The 21,895-nt window shown below is 42.5% G+C and overlaps 1 protein-coding gene across 1 annotated transcript in view; it reads right to left on the bottom strand.

Moving 5' to 3' along the window:
- The window catches only part of LOC123992637 (seizure protein 6 homolog), a 182,175-nt gene that overhangs the window by 30,365 nt on the left and 129,915 nt on the right, over positions 1-21,895 (bottom strand). Inside the window, exon 4 of the mRNA XM_046293954.1 lies at positions 14,690-14,882. Coding sequence (XP_046149910.1) covers positions 14,690-14,882 — 193 coding nt within the window. The remainder of the gene's footprint in view (positions 1-14,689; positions 14,883-21,895) is intronic.

The raw sequence follows: 21,895 nt of genomic DNA, 5'->3' as shown, positions 1-21,895 counted from the left end.
TGCCTGTAACAGGGTACCCATAGAGGAGATGATGCCTGTAACAGGGTACCCATAGAGGAGATGATGCCTGTAACAGGGTACACATAGAGGAGATGCTGCCTGTAACAGGGTACACATAGAGGAGGTGATGCCTGTAACAGGGTACCCATAGAGGATATGATGCCTGTAACAGGGTACACATAGAGGAGGTGATGCCTGTAACAGGGTACCCATAGAGGAGATGATGCCTGTAACAGGGTACCCATAGAGGAGATGATGCCTGTAACAGGGTACCCATAGAGGAGATGCTGCCTGTAACAGGGTACCATAGATGAGATGCTGCCTGTAACAGGGTACACAAATAGAGGAGATGATGCCTGTAACAGGGTACACATAGAGGAGGTGATGCCTGTAACAGGGTACCCATAGAGGAGATGATGCCTGTAACAGGGTACCCATAGAGGAGATGATGCCTGTAACAGGGTACCCATAGAGGAGATGCTGCCTGTAACAGGGTACACATAGAGGAGGTGATGCCTGTAACAGGGTACCCATAGAGGAGATGATGCCTGTAACAGGGTACACATAGAGGAGGTGATGCCTGTAACAGGGTACCCATAGAGGAGATGATGCCTGTAACAGGGTACCCATAGAGGAGATGATGCCTGTAACAGGGTACCCATAGAGGAGATGCTGCCTGTAACAGGGTACCATAGATGAGATGCTGCCTGTAACAGGGTACCATAGATGAGAAGATGACACATACTGTACAGTTCAGTTTAAGTCACACTGCGTTTCACAGGAACTCCTCTGAGTGTAAAACTTGGGTCCAGGTCTATCGTCTTGGGCCTTACTGGCTGGGTCTTCCCACACTTAAAATCCAATGGTGAGAAAAGGCCAGAAAGAGTGGGCCATGCAGACATAGAGAAGAGGCCTGCTGCTGGCTGCTGTCTAATCTTTCTAGTGCATGCGATTTGAAAGTTAAAGTGCTCCTCGGAGTCAATGAGCCAATGAGCGTGGCCCAGTCCCCTCTCCTATCCATTTTATTTATGGTTTATTGCAGGCTGCGGCGGGCGTATCAGCGCAGCGGGTTCTGGCTCAGGGGCGAAGGCATGGGGGTGTTGTTATAGCATTATCACCCCGCCGTTTCTGTTTCAATTAGACTAATAAAGAGGGTGCACTGGAGGCTGGACTAATGTGGAGCTGATCCTCCAGGTACTAAATCACACTGGAAGCCAGCCTCCTCCTCTTCACTGTCTACACAGTCTTCCCCTCCTACTGTGTTATAGAGGCCATAAAATTAGATGGGTTCAGACTGGTAACGATGCTGTTGGAACAACTGGCCTGGGAGATTAGCTGACGGCTAAGTAGCACTAGCATATTCAATGGCCATGTTTATATTCTGAGAGGCCCTCCACTCCCCCTGGAGAGATATGATAGAGTGCACACTGGGCTGTAAAGCTCAGTCCACATTTAGGACACCACACAGGGACAGAGGAACCAAATTTAGCCAAAATACGTCACCATGTTTTTACCAAAATTGTGACTTTACAGTGTTGTCTGTAAAACTTTGTCACTACGAGAGCTTTGGACTATAAGGTTCTATCTGCAAAAATATGATTCTGACATAATTGGATTTAAAGTTCTGAACTCATTGGTTTGAATGGTGTCAGAAATGTTTATCTTGTATTCTTTTGAACTTAACAACATGAATTGGGGTATTTAGAGTACTATATTCTATAACTTGAACAGAACAAGGGTATGTCATTAACTCAGTTTTGATTTAAAAAATGCAGATAGAACCTTATTGTCCCAGGCTTGTACAAGCCAAAACAGCTAATAGTGCAGGCACCTAGCTCCTGTTTCTGTAGCGCGAGGCAGCATGATGTACAAGTACCCCTGCTGTACTGGATGCTAGTCTATCACAGGGCCTTACCCCCAATCAAAAGTATCTCCTTAATGCTGAGTGCCAAAGTCAAGATGCATCAGGTCCCATTATTTTACAGTCTTTGGTATGACTCAGCCAGGTTCTGAACTCACGACCTTCCAATGCCAGGTCAGACACTCTAACTACGAGGCTAGTGAATTAGTAAGCTAGTGACTAGGTAAAGACATTACCAACCTTCTCACAACCTAGTTGTAATGAAGTGTTAGCAGAATTCTCAGGCTAGTTTTCTCTCCTCAGGTTCCTGCTCTGCCAGGACTTAAACATTTTCACAATCCGAGGTCACCCTACCAAACCAAACGTTGAAGACACTGCTAAGCACCCAGTCTTATTACTGATTCCAAACACACTCTTGTTTCGTAGCACAGAAGAAATGCAGAACGGGTGGCAGTTTGTCATCACAGAGGTCACCGCAGTCCCCTAGCCATTTCGCTCTGCCTGCAATCAGAGAGAGGCCTGGGGCCTCATTTTTAAAACGGACGTACGATCAATTTTGATCTTAAGTATGACTTACACAGAAAACCACATATAAATAGTTTTTATTTATAAAACCTTTGACGCGGAAATAATCTTCTCTCTACGCAAAGTCTAGACTTGATGTAAGTGATTTTCCTGCTGGTTATGTATTATGTATTGCAGTTAGGAATGATCAATTAAAGGTGTGAGGAAATAATTGCCAGACGCAAGGTGTTCTGAATTAAAAACAGGATGTGATGTTCTATAAATACTGTGTCAAATTAGAAAAAAGTAACCATGGCTGTTCTTGCGTTATTGGAAGACATTGAAACCGTGCTTGTAGAAGGGAGAGAGTTTTCAGAGACTTTCTTCAAATTACTTTTTTTGAGCATGATGATCCATTGTTTATAAGTCGCAATCGTCTCCCAATAAATGTTCTGTTAGATTTGTGAGCAGATTTAGCCCCTAATCTGGAAAGGAAGACACGCTGTTATCATGCCGTACCCGTGTATGTCCAAGTACTGTCCACTCTGGGATTCCTCGCTACTGGGACATCCCAGAGGGAATGAGTGACAGGTCGGGTATGTCACAGACATCATTCAGCCGCATCCTGCCACAAGTGATCTCGTCTTCCAAAAAGTTTGCTTTTCTCTTTTGGTCCATGGTTATTCCTGACTAAACCCTCATTTGTGCTAGCATTCTATAAGGGGAAATCGCTGATTTTAAGGCACGTTCAGGTGCCATCAATTTGAAGTTCATTTTAGATTTATAGATCACAGCTGTGTACGTTACAAATGGGCCTCTTAGAACCTGCGTAAGCACGGTTTTTTATGCTCAGTATCTTTTATGAATCCAACGTAAGCACACTGTCGGAAATGATCTTACGACTAAGTTCAAGTATAAATATAAGAACATTTTATAACGCTGAAGCGCTAACTCGCTAACAGAGACTAATGGTCTATTAAAACTCCTGTATTTTACATGACCTAATGGAAGATGCATCCTCTTCCACACCATTCACGGGCATTAATTATGAAACACAGAGGGGATTCATTTGCAGCCAGGCTCATCAGGTCTCATTGAGAATAACCGTGTGTGACAGGGTCACTGAGGAGAGAGGACAGGGGCATATGGGAAATCTGTTTCAGTGTTTAGATTGGATTAAACGCTGCCTCACATTAACCCCACAGAGCAGGGAAAGCAAAGGAAGGATACAATTACCTTTCAGACCTGTGACTGTGTGTCTGAAGGTCCCTATGGGATATGCAAGATGAGGTGGTGTGGAAGGGGCGTCCTTCTGCCCATTATGGAAAGGAGAAAACACCTGCGAGAATTTCATTTACCTGGCACATGGCATGCATTTCTATGCCATATTCCCATTTTGGGAAATAGTGTACCATATTTATGTACACTTATATTCATGTTAAGAGCAGACAGAAAGTTTTAGGCACCAACAGAAATCTATTTTTATCTATTTTTATTTTTATTTCATAGCTTCATACTCTTACGTTTAACAGGTTGACTGCACCGCTGGCATCGCATTCACGGGTGTTGCAAATTAAATGTAGACATACATGTTATTCAATTATTGCACCCACACTGCGCCAATGAGCATCTGCGTTGCCAAGGGCTAAAATAGAATCGCGCTGCAAGTCCTGCCTCCCCCATCTCCTCATTGGTTTATAGAAGCAGGTACCCATGTGCCATCTCCTCATTGGTTATACCCATGTGGGTGACTGATAGACGAACGAGGTCAGTGCCGGTAATGCAACTAATTTATGAAAGTTGCCAATCGCAATATAAAGTCAAGAGAAGAAAAAGCCTGGAAGGAAGAGAGATGACTAGAAAGGAGTCAGTTTACCTTTTTATGTGTGGATTAATTGGCGGAGTAGAGGACCTTGTGCATTTCAGGTAAAATAACAACTCAATGTTTAATTCCCATGACAAATTAGCTAGCTAAATAAGACAAATGAACGAGCAAGTGCGAGCTAGCTAGCTAAATTTCCATAAATGTTTAATGCTTTTTGACCTGTCCACAAATTAATATAATTGGTTCAGAGTTTGTTTTGATATTTTAACCTGCGTGTCGTGATTGGGTTTGGTGTGGGCGGACAAAATACACAATGGCGCTCACTGGCACACGCGCTCAGCCGGTTTGAGTTCGGTGTTGGGTTTTGGTTCCAGGTTGTAGCCTAGTTTGTCATTCAGACATGAAAACAGAGAAACAGAGACTTCATAGAGACACAAGTCTACCATGTTCCTATGGAAATACTACAGTAGCAACCCACACACCTCTTATTCCCACTCAAACCTCAGGTGCCTAAAGCACAAAGGCAATAAAAGGCTCTTGCTTCATTAAATTTACAGCATGCTGTGATGCTCTCTCGGTAACGGGCGAATGGTGTAATAATATGAGTCCATGAAATGTCTCACTACAGCAGAGCACCATGGAGCTGCTATAGGAGCTAACTGCCAGCAAATATAATAACTTCATTAAAAGTGAATAGACTATTGGTTGCCAATGCAGTTAAAAACCCATGGTTCTCAGTTTTTATATGGCTTTGCTAAGAGATTGTGATGTGGGGTCTACAAAGAAAAGACCCGAAGAGAGAGAGGGAAAGGCCCAAGTACAGCAAAACTTCAGGAGGTTCACTTGGAATGACTGAAATACGGACTGACTGGACACATGGATGGTGTGGTTCTATGAAATGTTGGCGTTTGATTGAGGTTTATTACATGCTCACTGAGCATCTACCAAAGTCTTACACAGAAAAAGTCACCAAATTCGCCCTAAATGTCGTTTATTTTAAGATTAGCTGGATGATTAGCCGTAGGTTTGGGTTATTCTGAGGTGGCCTGGATGGTTCACTATCACTAACAGACTTAAAACATCCCATCATCACAGACCAATCTGTGGGGACAGAATCATTAGGATGCAAACGCATGAAAGGCAGTAGAGGAGAATTGGTCATGCTGCCTCTCTGAGTGGGGTGGTGATTATGCTAGGCATAATAATGCACGGCGGACATGATAATGTCTTCACTTCTGCTCTGCTGTGGAAATATGTAGACCAGAATCAGGATGCACATGGCCTGTTAATCAACCCTGATAGGGAACTGCAATGACAAACATTCCCATTAACTTTTCTCTGTGACTCTTTTGCTTATTTCTTGTTATATTTTATAGGTACCTTACACATTAGAGCTATAGAGTTAGCAGTTTGATAGTACTTTGGAATCTGGTGAATTTTTTTTACCTTTACCTTACAAAACAAAATGACTTTAATAATCCTCACGGTAGTTCATTCATAATTACACTGCTGTTTATTCACAGACAAGCCCAGTTTACTGCTGTTAAGCAGGGTTTGGTTCTTATCAGTCCTTGCCTTGTTTAAGCTTGACCTGCTCTTTAGAGTGCTTCCTTCTGTTTGCTACCATTGCATTCCATGCCATTTCCCTTCTTATTAAATACTAATGTGCTGGTAACTGAATTTAGTAAGAATCTATTCTGTTCTACAATTAAGTTCAAATGAAATCCTCTGGCTGTAATTACTTCTCAACAATAGTTGAATAATAAGGAGATGGATCACTGTTAACTGGGCGAGGACAAAGTGAATTTTAAAAAGATCATTATATCAGTGGAAGTTTGAAATCAATTTGCCACCACTTTAACGGTTTTCATTAAAAAAGGATTAAGTGAAACATGGGGTTCTTTCTACAAGAGAATGATTATCAACCAGACTGGTAGGTTACCAGACAGTGGAAAAGGGGAGAAGGAGAGAGAGAGAGAGAGAGAGAGAGAGAGAGAGAGAGAGAGAGAGAGAGAGAGAGAGAGAGAGAGAGAGAGAGAGAGAGAAAGAGAAGGCTGACTAGACAAGAGTACACAGATGAGAAGAGGGGGGGGGGATGAGGAGTAGTGTTGAGGGTCAGTGGGTCTTAATCTTGCGTCATTCAGTGGCAGCATTTCTGACGTGTTTGTCTGACAGGGTGTCGGGGGACGCTTGTCTAACGTACTGCACATTAAATCACACTTGTCTTACAGTGGCTGTGATGTGAAGTGTGTCTGAAGACGGCCACAAGGGACAAAGGAGTTTGACAGAGATACACTCCAATTCAATCCCACTGCTCTCTCTGTCACCACTCACACATCAGCCACACTACTGTGTCTGCTACTGACTCATGTCAATCTAAAATGCTCTCCTGTTCATACAATACTCTACAGTTCTAATCATATACACTACAATGGATTCCCTACTCCACCACAAGTAATCATCAACACCATCATTATGGTTCTGCATCGCCACTGCTATTCAGGGTTCAATAGCAATGGAGTCTGGACCTGAAGGCCTTGTACTTATTGAAAAGGGTCCATTTTTAACCTTTCATCTTCTAGAGAGGTTCTCAACTGGTTTGTCTCAGGACCCACATTTTCTATAGAAGATTGCTGTGAGCATCTTGTCAATTGTTGGAAGCTTCATGGTTTGTTCTGAATTACAGCATTTTTTTTACATTGATCTGTTAGCAGAGATAGCGGGTTCAAACTTACTACAGTATTTATGAAAACCGTGTCGTCTAATCTTACACGCCCTTAGAGGGCGTGTCAAAACTATAACCGCTGTATTGATGAAATTGGGCCTAAATTTCTAAGCTGAGTTAAGTCACTATTGGCCGTTTTGGCAAGCACTCCGCCCTTATCCATATTTCATCTGTGGAATCATTTAGATGTATTTGTTGAAAGGAGAGGCAGCAGAGACCTAATGCCAGGCAGGCAGACAAACAGCAGTATTTGGCAAGAGACTAGGAAACACCGGGGGAATGTGATGTATGGGAGAGTGAAGGGTGAAACAAATATTGTTTTCCACACAAGCTCTACTGGTAATACTGATCTGATCTGCCTGGGCAGAAAATGAGGTGTGTACAGAGAGCAAAGTACAGAGAGATCTTTAATGAAAACCTGATCCAGAGCACTCAGGACCTCAGACTGGGGCGAAGGTTCACCTTCCAACAGCCCAACTACCCTAAGCACACAGCCAAGACAACGCAAGAGTGGCTTCAGGACAAGTCTTTGAAAGTCCTTCAGTGGCCCAGCCAGAGCCCGGACTTGAACCCAATTGAACATCTCTGGAAAGACCTGAAAATAGCTGTGCAGCGATGCTCCCCATCCAACCTGACAGAGCTTGAGAGCATCTGCAGAGAAGAATGGGAGAAACTCCACAAATACAGGTGTGCCAAGCTTGTAGCGTCATACCCAAGACTTGAGGCTGTAATCACTGCCAAAGGTGCTTCAACAAAGTACTGAATAAATGTGATGTTTCAGATTGTATTTTTAATACATTTTCAAAAATTCTAAAAAGGTTTTTTCTTTGTCATTATGGGATATTGTGTGTAGATTGATGAGGGGAAAAAAGTCAAGGGGTCTGAATATTTTCCGAATGCACTGCATATGTAGTATGTGTGTGGATGGTTCTGGGGTTGGCCCTGATCTGGCCCAGTCTCTGCACCATCAGAGGCACTGTCTCAGTGAGGAAGCGATGGAGGGGCTGATAAACAAGTGTGTGAAAGACAGAGAGTGATATGGAGCTGGAGTAGTACCCCAGGGGGCAGCCTGTGGAGCTCTGAGACGAGGGGACGACACAGACAGATGTGGCTGTCAGTAGTGAGACGTCACCAAGGGTGAGGGGAGCCTGGGGAAGGACATGTTTCTGTCGACTGCCCTCTACTCTAACGTGTGTATACACGCATGGCACTCGCTCATGCACACAGTCCCTCTACCTATTTCTGTCTCTCATTCTGACTCTCCTCCATCTTCATCTCTACCTCTCTTAGGTGTCTAACTTCTAGTAACCACCTGGCAAATCACTTGATGATAATGATGATGAAGCCCCAATACTCTCAGATAATGGTTATAAAGAAAAGGAGACAAGGAAAGGAAACAAGTGTTTCGGTAAGTTTCGTGCTGAGCATCACATTCTCTCGCGAGTCTGTGAAAGGTTGTTACTAAACAGCTGCCAAGGGGAGGTGTTGGAACAAGGTCTTGATCACGATCACTGATCAACTTTATCCAAAATGTGTGTGGAAATTGTTTTCCTCCATTTGATTCTTGTTTTGCTCTTGTTTCATTGATCTTTCTCCCAGAGCAGCTGGTAAATAAAGACTCTCTTCACTGATAGATGACGATGATATTACCATGTCATTACCTGCTGCTTGAAATCTATCTGCACGCAGTTACTGCTCTTATGACTGCTGGCGAAAGGGGAGATGGTAGCTGAAGCTTTGATAACCATCAGTATTTCCATGCCAATAGAGCTACAGTACACTGTGCCAGAAATAGACTCTCAGAACTGGCCTGCTACACTAGATGACTAACATACAGTTCTAATGGTGTATGATGAAGTAGAGCAAACTACAGTACCAGTCAAAAGTTTGGACACACCTTCTCATTCAAGTTTTTCTTTCTTTTTAAAATATTTTTTAGAGTGTAGAATAATAGTGAAACTATGAAATAACACATATGGAATCATGTAAAAACCAAACAATTGTTAAAGAAATCCAAATATATGTTCATAACTTTAAGACATGGTCAGTCAATCAGAAACATTTCAAGAACTTTGAAAGTGCAGTTGCAAAAGTGCCGTCACAAAAAGCATCAAGCGCTCTGATGAAACTGGCTCTTATGAGGACCGCCACAGGAAAGGAAGACCCAGAGTTACCTCTGCTGCAGAGGATAAGTACATTAGCATTACCAGCCTCAGAAATTGCAGCCCAATAAATGCTTCACAGAGTTCAAGTAACAGATCTCAACATCAACTGTTTATAGAGGAGACTGCGTGAATCAGGCCTTCATGTCGAATTGATGCAACGACGCCACTACGAAAGGACACCAATAATAAGAAGAGACTTGATTGAGACAAGAAATATGAGAAATGGACATTAGACCGGTGGAAATCTATCCTTTGGTCTGATGAGTCCAAAGTTGAGATTTTTGGTTCCAACCACTGTGTCTTTGTGAGACTCGTAGTAGGTTTAACAGATGATCTCTGCATGTGTGTTTCCAAATGTGAAACATGAAGGAGGAGGAACATCTCTAACTCCAAAACGTTTTGGGACACTGTAAAGTCCATGGAGAATAAGAGCCCCTCCTCCCAGCTGCCCACTACACTGAGGCTAGGAAACACTGTCACCACTGATAAATCTACGATAATCGAGAATTTCAATAAGCATTTCTATACAGCTGGCCATGCTCTCCTCCTGGCTACCCCAACCCCAGCCAACAGCTCCATACCCCCCGCAGCTGCTTGCGCGAGCCTCCCAGCTTCTCCTTCAACCAAATCCAGATAACAGATGTTCTGAAAGAGCTGCAAAACCTGGACCCGGACAAATCAGCCGGGCTAGACAATCTGGATCCTCTCTTTCTAAAATTATCCGCCTCCATTGTTGCAACCCCTATTACCAGTCTGTTCAACCTGTCTTTCGTATCTTCCGAGATCCTTAAAGATTGGAAAGCTGCCGTGGTTATCCCCCTCTTCAAAGGGGGTGACACTCTAGACCCAAACTGTTACAAACCTATATCCATCCTGCTCTGCCTTTCTAAAGTCTTCAAAACCCAAGTGAACAAACAGATCACCATCCCACCGTACCTTCTCCGCTGTGCAATCCGGTTTCCGAGCCGGTCACAGGTGCACCTCAGCCACGCTAAATGATATTAAGGTACTAAACGGTATCATAACCGCCATCGATAAAAGACAGTACTGTGCAGGCGTCTTCATCGACCTGGCCAAGGCTTTTGACTCTGTCAATCACAGTATTCTTATCGGCAGACTCAACAGCCTTGGTTTCTCAATTGACTGCCTCGCCTGGTTCACCAACTACTTCTCAGATAGAGTTCAGTGTGTCAAATCGGAGGGCTTGTTGTCCGGACCTCTGGCAGTCGCTATGGGGGTACCACAGGGTTCAATTCTCGAGCCGACTCTTTTCTCTGTGTATATATCAATGAATTTGCTCTTGCTGCGGGTGATTCCCTTATCAACCTCGACTCAGACGACACCATTCTGTATACATCTGGCCCTTCTTTTGACACTGTGTTAACAAACCTCCAAACGACCTTCATTGCTATACAACACTCCTTCTGTTCTTAAACGCCAGTAAAACTACATTCATGCTTTTCATTTGATCGCTGCCCGCATCCGCCCGCCCGACTAGCATCACTACTCTGGACGGTTCTGACTTAGAATATGTGGACAACTACAAATACCTAGGTGTCTGGCTAGACTGTAAACTCTCCTTCCAGACTCATATTAAACATTGCCAATCCAAAATTAAATCTAGAATCAGCTTCCTAATTCACAACAAAGCCTCCTTCACTCACGCCGCCAAATATACCCTGGTAAAACGGACAATCCTACCGATCCTCGACTTCAGCGATGTCATTTACAAAATAGCCTCCAACACTCTGCTCAGCAAACTGGATGCAGTCTATCACAATGCCATCCGTTTTGTCACCAAAGCCACATATACCACCCACCACCGCGACCTGTATGCTCTTGTCAGCTTGCCCTCACTACATATTCGTCACCAGACCCACTGGCTCCAGGTCATCTATAAGTCTATGCTAGGTAAATCTCTGCCTTATCTCAGCTCACTGGTCACGTTAACACCCACCCGTAGCACGCACCCCAGAAGGTATATCTCACTGGTCATCCCCAAAGCCAACACCTACCTTTGGCCACCTTTGTTTCCAGTTCTCTGCTGCCAATGACTGGAACGAATTGCAAAAATAGCTGAAGTTGGAGACTTATATTTCCCTCACTAGCTTTATACATCAGCTATCTGAGCAGCTAACCAATCGCTGCAGCTGTACACAGCCCATCTGTAAATAGCCCATCCAATCTACCTACCTCATCTCCATATTGTTTTTATTTACTTTTTTGCACACCAGTATTTCTACTTGCACATCATCATCTGCACATCTATCACTACAGTGTTAATTTGCTAAATTTTAATTACTTTGGTACTATGGCCTATTTATTGTCTTACCTCCTCACGCCATTTGCACACACTGTAAATATACTTTTTTCTATTGTGTTATTGACTGTACGTTTGTTTATTCCATGTGTAACTCTGTGTTGTTGTTTGTGTTGCAAAGCTTTGCTTATCTTGGCCAGGTCGCAGTTGTAAATGAGAACTTGTTCTCAACTGGCCTACCTGGTTAAATAAAGGTGAAATAAAATAAAATAAAAATAAAAAAGCAGCCAATAAGTGCTCAGAATATGTGGAAACTCCTTCAAGACTGTTTGAAAAGCATTCCTGGTGAATCTGGTTGAAAGAATGCCACGAGTGTGCAAAGCTGTTGTCAAGGCAAAGGGTGGCTACCTTGAAGAATCTCAAATATAACATATATTTTGATTTGTTTAACACTTTTTTGGTTACTACATGATTCCATGTGTGTTATTGCATAGTTTTGATGTCGTCACTATTATTCTACAATGTAGAAAATAGTCAAAAGAAAGAAAAATCCTTGACTGAGTAGGTGTGTCCAGACTTTTAACTGGTTCTGTACATGAAGAGAAACACAGCACCACTGATTGTACCTGAGAAAGAAAGAGAGGGAGAGCGAGAGAGGTATTTAAGGTACAAATAGATAAGACAAGGCAGGAGAGCACACATTCCAATTCTCCTGGGTTATCGATTTAAATGTAAAATGCCAATACAGAACTCATTTATAGATGTTTGCTTAATAAATACTGAGCAAATGTTTATATCACCCACAATGATCAACACAATTTGCTCTTTAGTTCCCTCAAATTCATTGTTTGATCAATCTGCGCCCAGGAATAATCTATGAAGACAGTGTTGATTTCATTACCGGCCACCTCAGCCAGAGGAGATGATTATGCAGGATTTTTAATGACAGACACTTTCCGATTGCCCGGCGTCCATCTTTAAAACAAATCAGTCTCCTGCTCACTGCTTGCCTGATCACATTCTCCACACCTCAATACGGGACAAGGTGATCTTGCAGAGCAAAACGATTGTAATATCAGAGCAATCATCTCAATACACGTAAAACTGTCATGGGGTATAACTGAAAATGTTACCACTCTCCATCTCCAGCTTATGTCACCTGGTAGACAATCATACTCTTAGCTTACTTAACATTTTTATTAACATAGACATCAATGTTTTGGTGTTAAAATATCAAATGACAGATCTTTCTGAACACATCAAAAGAGCAGAAGATACCAGATAGATTATTTTTGCGTCCTTGGACCAGAAATGTATGGAAGCCAAAAGGGAACATTCTAGGAAGCCCTTAAAAGCATGAAGATGTCCTCAAAGTGACTCCGAAGTAATTAGAAGAGCAATGCTTCACAAACAGAGCTTGTACAGGTTGCCTATAGGTAGCCTGTACCAAAATTTAAAAAACTGAAACGGCCAAAGTATGTGGGAAATCATTAATATATGTATTTTGAGCAAACAATTCCTCTAACCAAGCATTGTCTTGGTGTAGTAGGATAACTCTTGTTCTGCCACAGGTATGCAGAAAGATGGCTGATTCGTTGATTGCTGAATTCATAACTTACATTTGATGTATCCTAATGGGATCTCAATTTGTTTCCAGGCAGTGTTTCATTGAGATTTAATGCACTTGTGATTAAGGTGACCAAGAGATATGCAAATTATTCAGCATGCCCCCAGAACAATATTTTTTTTATTAACAGTTATTAACATTGCTAGAGAGATGGAGGGAGGGAGTGAGAGAGAGAAAGAGAGAGAGAGGGAGAAAAAACAAAAGAAAGAGAGATTCCGTCTATGAACATGCCAGATTTGGTCAAACTACTCTCCCCTAGGTTATTTATTTCCACTGTCGCTGTCCGCTACAGAATGCAACATACTGTACATCAGAGACAGGGGAAAATATAATCAATGTTATAGGCCACCCTCATTGCCAGCACAGATCAGCATGACGCGCTGCTCAGAGAATATCAAACAGGTGGAGCGGACACACACACACACACACACACACACACACACACACACACACACACACACACACACACACACACACACACACACACACACACACACACACACACACACACACACACACACACACACACACACACACACACACACACACACACACACACACACACACACACACACACACACACACCACTGTGTGAGGTAATTGGAAGTTCTGTAAAGAAGCGGAAAGTTATTATCAGTGGTGCTGTTCCGTGCCCTGCTGTATGATTGCCATGTTATTTAATAGAGCAGCAGAAGCCTGCCACAGAAAGCCCTGAAGGTCCCCCTCACTGGGTGGTGAACACCACCCACACACCTTACAAAGGAGAGAGAGAGGGAGTGGGCGAGCGAGAGGGGGGTCATAGCATGATTCAGAGAGGGATGGGTGAGTGGGAAATGCAATTCTTATTCAACCTGTAATCTAGGCATTGTTCAGAATGGCACTACCCCATTTGCAAACCTGCCACAGTTCATTAGCTCACAAAAACGAAAGAATCTGGGAAAAAATATTTGTAGCTTTTCTATTTTACCACCATGTTTAAGCAACACGGCTCATAACTGCATGGAGTCTCCTTCTGCAATCTCTGGTAAATGACAATTAGAAGAGCATCATCACAGCAATTTCCCCACCTGATTATGCTGCCAATTGACAGCTGTTGTCATTTTGTGGCTAACATGAGCACAATATGTTGACAAGGTATAATGGGAGGGTGAGCACCAGTGTACTGGAGGAGGCTAATGGAGGAGGCTAATGGAGGAGAGGAGAGGAGAGGAGAGGAGAAGAGAGGAGAGGAGAGGAGAGGAGAGGAGAGGAGAGGAGAGGAGAGGAGAGGAGAGGAGAGGAGAGGAGAGGAGAGGAGAGGAGAGGAGAGGAGAGGAGAGGAGAGGAGAGGAGAATTCAACCTCTCATTTTACATTTACATTTAAGTCATTTAGCAGACGCTCTCAGGCCCTTTCTATATGATCACCTCATATGGGTAGCAACTCACATTCTGAAACTTGGTTAGATGTTGTGCAGTATTTGATTAGGTCGATGTGCTGTGTTGTTTGGTTGGTGGCTGTGCTAGTGCTGTGTTGTTTGGTTGGTGGCTGTGCTAGTGCTGTGTTGTTTGGTTGGTGGCTGTGCTAGTGCTGTGTTGTTTGGTTGGTGGCTGTGCTAGTGCTGTGGTGCTTGGTTGGTGGCTGTGCAAGTGCTGTGGTGTTTGGTTGGTAGCTGTGCTAGTGCTGTGGTGTTTGGTTGGTGACTGTGCTAGTGCTGTGGTGTTCGGTTACCCTCGGGTCTTACCTTGGTATCTGAGCAGGAAGGACCCAGGCTGGGTCTGTCTCTGGCTGTGGAATTGGATGGTTATGTGGTTGCTCCAGCTGCGTACTACCAGGCCCTTCAACAGTATAGACTCGTTGGCCAGAACAGAGGGCTCCCCGCCCCCCAGATCCTCAAACGTCACCCGCTCCCCCTCCCACAGGCTCACGTTCATCACCTGCATGGACAAACACACACAGAGAGACCAGTTCAGTAAAGGACACACATCAATACATACAGGTACATAGACTTGTAAACAGTGTGACAGACAAACGTGGTGAGATGAAGCCGCCTGCCTCCTTCACTGAGCTTTTACCATCGTACGATGGCACCTAAGAGATATGCCTCCATGTCACTCAGCAGAGTTTATTCTCATATAAAACCCAGAGATATGTCTCAATGTCACTTCACTGAGTTTACTCTCATATAAAAACACTTAAGAGATATGCCTCCATGTCACTCCATATGAAATCATATCAACTACAGTACCTCCCCCCAGGAAGGGAAAAAAGTCATTATTTCAGGCAGTCCACCTCAGAGAAAGTGTGGATGGAAACATATTAAATAACAGATAATGAACATGTCGGGCAGAATCCATCAGCTGGATTTCCAGTCATTGATTGGAGAACGTGTGGACAGAGAAGATGGTTCCAGGCCTGACCTGTGAAAGCTTTGTACCACAGGGGCAATAGACATGTCAGATAGAAGGATGAGAAAAATGAAAAACAGAAGAGCAGAAAACACCAAACTGCCCTGATGTGAATGAGAGACCACATAAAAGAGAAAGGGTTAGAGGTGAGAGGAGCACTGTGTGGGTGCAAGGGGCACTGTGTGGGTGCAAGGGGCACTCTGTGGGGCCTCTAAGTGCGCACAAAAGGATGAGTATTCATCTGACATATGTTTACTAAACACGTAACTATATAAAGCTTCTGTGATTATGCTGTTATGATGTCACGATCGTCGTGTGGAGTAGAAGGTGAGGACCAAAACGCAGCGTGGTTAGTATACATTCTTCTTTATTGAAGAAAGAACATGAAGTAAACTGAACCAAAACAATAAACGAATAACGACCGTGAAGCTATAATAAGAAAACTGTGCTGACACAAGCAACTAACATAGACATAGATAATCATCCACAAAGTCCAGACAGAATATGGCTGCCTAAATATGGTTCCCAATCAGAGACAACGATAGACAGCTGCCTCTAATTGAGAACCAATCTAGGCAACCATAGACATACAATTTACCTTGAAAGGAAACAGCCCCATAAACATACAAAACCCCTAGACAAGACAAAAACACATACATCACTCATGTCACACCCTGACCTAACCAAAAGAACAAGGAAAACTAAGAATACTAAGGTCAGGTGTGACATATGAGGACAGTGCTACCTTAGCAACAGCTGTCAACTTAAAGACATATATAATGCACAACAACAAGTTAATGTAGTGTTATGAATGAATGAACTCATAGCTAAAGCATTGGATAATAGTCCCATTCAACAAAGGGCATCACGACCTAATCACATTATACTGAAATCCCCATGACAATGAAATACTTCTAGAATACTGTTGGGATAATCCAATTTGTGTTGGCATTAGTCCCGACTGTCTACCTCACACTGATCTAATCCTGGATCAACACACGTCTGTCTGACGATACGGACGTGGTTTGTTTCGTTAATATGCAAACAGGAGGTCATCAGCACATTAAGGTTAAAAGCATCATAATCCCTTCGAGGGGAATTACTACAATATGAATTCAGCTCCTCCACCAGAATAATAAAATACGTCCCAATCAAAACTTACTGTGCTGCTAACTATTGTATGTAAAAGCAACACATGAAAACTAAATCATTCATGTGACACTTCCTCATAAAATAAACAACAGATTTTGGAGCGCGTGTGGGGGAGGAGACGTATGCAGTCGACAGTGAGCTTTCTGTATCTCTCCCTGCAGCAAACCAGTCCTCCTCTCCAGAGATTCCCCTTCTACCTCTACAGAGGTATGAAGGGATACGGGGAGGAGGGAGACATAAAAGAGAGAGAATAAAGGAGAAATATCCACTAATTAGGTGTACGTTGTGTGAGTGTCTGTGAGGGTACTACAATATGTGGGCTGCTAGCTAATTATAGAGAATGATTCAGTTGGGGGTAGGGAAGGGATAGAGCACCAGCACTAACATCTGTTCCAGACAGGAGAACTGGGCCATGAGGAGGAGAGAAGAGAGGAGAGATAAAGAGACAGTCGTCCCCTGGCCGCCACAGTGAGGGCCCCAGGGCCGTACATGGACAGTCTAGGTTCTACTGTTTAATACTGAGGCTGAGAGGTCTGTCTGTCTGGGCCACCTGACACAGTGACACCTGGGCCAATTTACATACCATGTACATAACACACATAATACCATACACAACATTTTTTTGTGTAGATCACACAGGTACAAATCCTGGCACACACACTGAAAAGGGAGACTTTGTGTGGTTTACTGTGTGCATTGATATGCCTGTCCTTGAAAGGTTCTGGCAAGTCAGGCACAAACAAAAGCTGCTATTACATGAGACCCGAGGCCACTGAATGGTAAGAGAGAAGCAGTAAAACTAGTTAAGTTCTTCCGGAGGAAATTGGACAGTGTCACCCTGAGCTGATTCTTTCTTCCTGAAAGCCTGCTTCTACTTGAACACCTGAGTAATCCTGGCATGAGGGGCCGGTTGAATGCAGATCTGTGGAGGTTGTTCCTGCTGAGCCAAGGTCGGCTGAAGGTGAAGAGCTGAGTAGTTGTCTACAGAGAGAAGAGATTACAGTATGTGGAACCAAGCTGGACAGCAGGCACCAAACTATGTACTGAGGACAAAAGAGAAAATGTAGAGAAAAAATCCATTGGCCTCGAAAGACTCAAGTCCATGCTAAACACTTGTAGAACATGCTAAAAACATACTGAATGTATCCTATCAGCTTGCCTTTCCGATCCCACAGATTCGGTTAAGAGCAATGAGGGTAAAAAACACAGGCTAAGCTTCACTCATAAGAGATGGAACATTCACATGCTTTCCCCACCTGTACTTCTCATTTAACATTCACCTCAGCCATTTCAATTTCATTATCGCCACAATCCCTACGCACCTGTCAGAAAATTGGTTTATGCAGTTCACCTGAATAAAGCAGGGAAAAGTAGAGAAGGGAGAACAAAATTGTAGGGCAAGGAAAAGCCAGTAACAACATGGAAACAAGAGTAAGGTTATATGGAGGGAAATGAAAGGCATACTGTGAGATGCCTATTAATTATATACAGTGAGCTCCAAAAGCATCGGGACAATGACACAACAAAACATGTTGTCACTATCCCAATGCTTTTGGAGCTCACTCTATCAGGAACATGGAATACTTTATATTCAGTGTGACAACACTTCAGTGGCAAATGTTATTTCATGTAATCGATGTCTAGCAACCCACCTCTGCTTCTACACTGAAACTTGGCATTGAAAGTTGCTTCATCAAATCAAACTATACTTGTCACATGCGCCGAATACAACAAGTGTAGACCGAACCATGAAATGCTTACTTGCTAGTCCTTAACCAAAAGTGCAGTTTAAGAAGAGTTAAGAAAATATTTACCAAGTAAACTAAAGTAAAAAATTATAAAAAGTAACACAATAACGAGGCTATATATAGGGGATACCGGTACTGAGTCAGTGTGTGGGGACAGAGGCTAGAGGTCGTTTGTACATGTAGGTAGGGGTGAAGTGACTATGCATAGATAAAGTAGCAGCAGCGAGTAGCAGCAGTGTACAAAATAAATGGGGGGGGGTCAATGTAATAGTCCAATGGCCATTTGATCAATTGTTCAGCAGTCTTATGGCTTGGGGGTAGAAGTTGTTCAGGAGCCGTTTGGTCCTAGACTTGGCGCTCCGGTACCGCTTCCCATACTGAAGCAGAGAAAACAGTTTATGACTTGGGTGACTGGAGTCAGACCATTTTATGTGCATTCCTCTGATACCTGATTATTATATAGGCCCTGGATGGCAGGAAGCTTGGCCCCAGTGGTGTACTGGGCCGTACGCACTACCCTCTGTAGCGCCTTACGGTCAGAGTCCGAGCAGTTGCCATACCAGTCGGTGATGCAACCGGTCAGGATGTTCTCGATGGTGCAGCTGTAGAACCTTTTGAGGATCTGGGGAACCATGCCAAATCTCTCCAGTCTCCTGAGGGGGAAAAGGTTTTGTCGTGCCCTCTTCACGACGGTCTTGGTGTGTTTGGACCATGATAGTTCGTTGGTGATGTGGACACCAAGGAACTTGAAACTCGACTGGCTCCACTTCAGCCGGGTCGATGTTTGTGGGGGCCTGTTCGGCCCTCCTTTTCCTGTAGTCCACGATCAGCTCCTTTGTCTTGCTCACATTGAGGGAGAGGTTGTTGTCCTGGCACCACACGGCCAGTTCTCTGACCTCCTCCCTATAGGCTGTCTCATCGTTGCGTTGTTAGTGATCAGGCCTACCTACCACTGTTGTATCGTCAGCAAACTTAATGATGGTGTTGGAGTCATGTTTGGGAGTACAGAAGGGAGTACAGGAGTGGACTAAGTACACACCCCTGAGGGGCCCCAGTGTTGAGGATAAGCGTGGCAGACGCTTACCACGTGGGGGCTGCCCGTCAGGAAGTCCAGGATCCAGTTGTATAAAGTGTAATTAGTGCTAAAGCTGCATCTCCTCTACACTATTATTTAGAGGGTAGAGAGTAACCATTTGTACATCTTTACAACACTGTATATTTACATACAAGTATATTAGTAATGTCTTTATTCTTTTCGAACTTCTGTGAGTGTAATGTTTACTGTTCATTTTTATTGTTTATTTCACTTTTGTATATTATCTACCTCACTTGCTTTGGCAATGTTAATATATGTTTCCCATGCCAATAAAGCCCCTTGAATTGAATTGAATTGAGTAGAGCATCAGAAAAACATTATCTGTCCACTTATTCTCATTTCTGACCTGTTTTACTGAGGTTAATAGCTGCTGATTCTAAATCTCATTGTCTAGATGAGCTGAATTAACATTAACACTGATTGAACAATAGAACAACTCCTAAGAGGAGGAGCCTGCATAATGTTTATTAACATTAACACTGATTGAACAATAGAACAACTCCTAAGAGGAGGAGCCTACATAATGTTTATTAACATGAACACTGATTGAACAATAGAACAACTCCTAAGAGGAGGAGCCTACATAATGTTTATTAACATTAACACTGATTGAACAGTAGAACAACTCCTAAGAGGAGGAGCCTACATAATGTTTATTAACATTAACACTGATTGAACAATAGAACAACTCCTAAGAGGAGGAGCCTACATAATGTTTATTAACATTAACACTGATTGAACAGTAGAACAACTCCTAAGAGGAGGAGCCTACATAATGTTTATTAACATTAACACTGATTGAACAATAGAACAACTCCTAAGAGGAGGAGCCTATATAATGTTTATTAACATTAACACTGATTGAACAATAGAACAACTCCTAAGAGGAGGAGCCTACATAATGTTTATTAACATTAACACTGATTGAACAGTAGAACAACTCCTAAGAGGAGGAGCCTACATAATGTTTATTAACATGAACACTGATTGAACAATAGAACAACTCCTAAGAGGAGGAGCCTACATAATGTTTATTAACATTAACACTGATTGAACAATAGAACAACTCCTAAGTGGAGGAGCCTACATAATGTTTATTAACATTAACACTGATTGAACAATAGAACAACTCCTAAGAGGAGGAGCCTACATAATGTTTATTAACATTAACACTGATTGAACAATAGAACAACTCCTAAGTGGAGGAGCCTACATAATGTTTATTAACATTAACACTGATTGAACAATAGAACAACTCCTAAGAGGAGGAGCCTACATAATGTTTATTAACATTAACACTGATTGAACAATAGAACAACTCCTAAGAGGAGGAGCCTACATAATGTTTATTAACATGAACACTGATTGAACAATAGAACAACTCCTAAGAGGAGGAGCCTACATAATGTTTATTAACATTAACACTGATTGAACAATAGAACAACTCCTAAGAGGAGGAGCCTACATAATGTTTATTAACATGAACACTGATTGAACAATAGAACAACTCCTAAGAGGAGGAGCCTACATAATGTTTATTAACATGAACACTGATTGAACAATAGAACAACTCCTAAGAGGAGGAGCCTACATAATGTTTATTAACATTAACACTGATTGAACAATAGAACAACTCCTAAGAGGAGGAGCCTACATAATGTTTATTAACATGAACACTGATTGAACAATAGAACAACTCCTAAGAGGAGGAGCCTACATAATGTTTATTAACATTAACACTGATTGAACAATAGAACAACTCCTAAGAGGAGGAGCCTACATAATGTTTATTAACATTAACACTGATTGAACAATAGAACAACTCCTAAGAGGAGGAGCCTACATAATGTTTATTAACATTAACACTGATTGAACAATATAACAACTCATAAGAGGAGGAGCCTACATAATGTTTATTAACATTAACACTGATTGAACAATAGAACAACTCCTAAGAGGAGGAGCCTGCATAATGTTTATTAACATTAACACTGATTGAACAATAGAACAACTCCTAAGAGGAGGAGCCTGCATAATGTTTATTAACATTAACACTGATTGAACAATAGAACAACTCCTAAGAGGAGGAGCCTACATAATGTTTATTAACATTAACACTGATTGAACAATAGAACAACTCCTAAGAGGAGGAGCCTACATAATGTTTATTAACATTAACACTGATTGAACAATATAACAACTCATAAGAGGAGGAGCCTACATAATGTTTATTAACATTAACACTGATTGAACAATAGAACAACTCCTAAGAGGAGGAGCCTACATAATGTTTATTAACATAAACACTGATTGAACAATAGAACAACTCCTAAGAGGAGGAGCCTACATAATGTTTATTAACATAAACACTGATTGAACAATAGAACAACTCCTAAGAGGAGGAGCCTGCATAATGTTTATTAACATTAACACTGATTGAACAATAGAACAACTCCTAAGAGGAGGAGCCTACATAATGTTTATTAACATTAAATGTAAATGTAAACACTGATTGAACAATAGAACAACTCATAAGAGGAGGAGCC

The sequence above is a fragment of the Oncorhynchus gorbuscha genome, linkage group LG13 (assembly GCF_021184085.1).
Source record: "Oncorhynchus gorbuscha isolate QuinsamMale2020 ecotype Even-year linkage group LG13, OgorEven_v1.0, whole genome shotgun sequence".
Taxonomy (NCBI): domain Eukaryota; kingdom Metazoa; phylum Chordata; class Actinopteri; order Salmoniformes; family Salmonidae; genus Oncorhynchus; species Oncorhynchus gorbuscha.
This window is presented reverse-complemented; position numbering and strand designations above follow the sequence as displayed.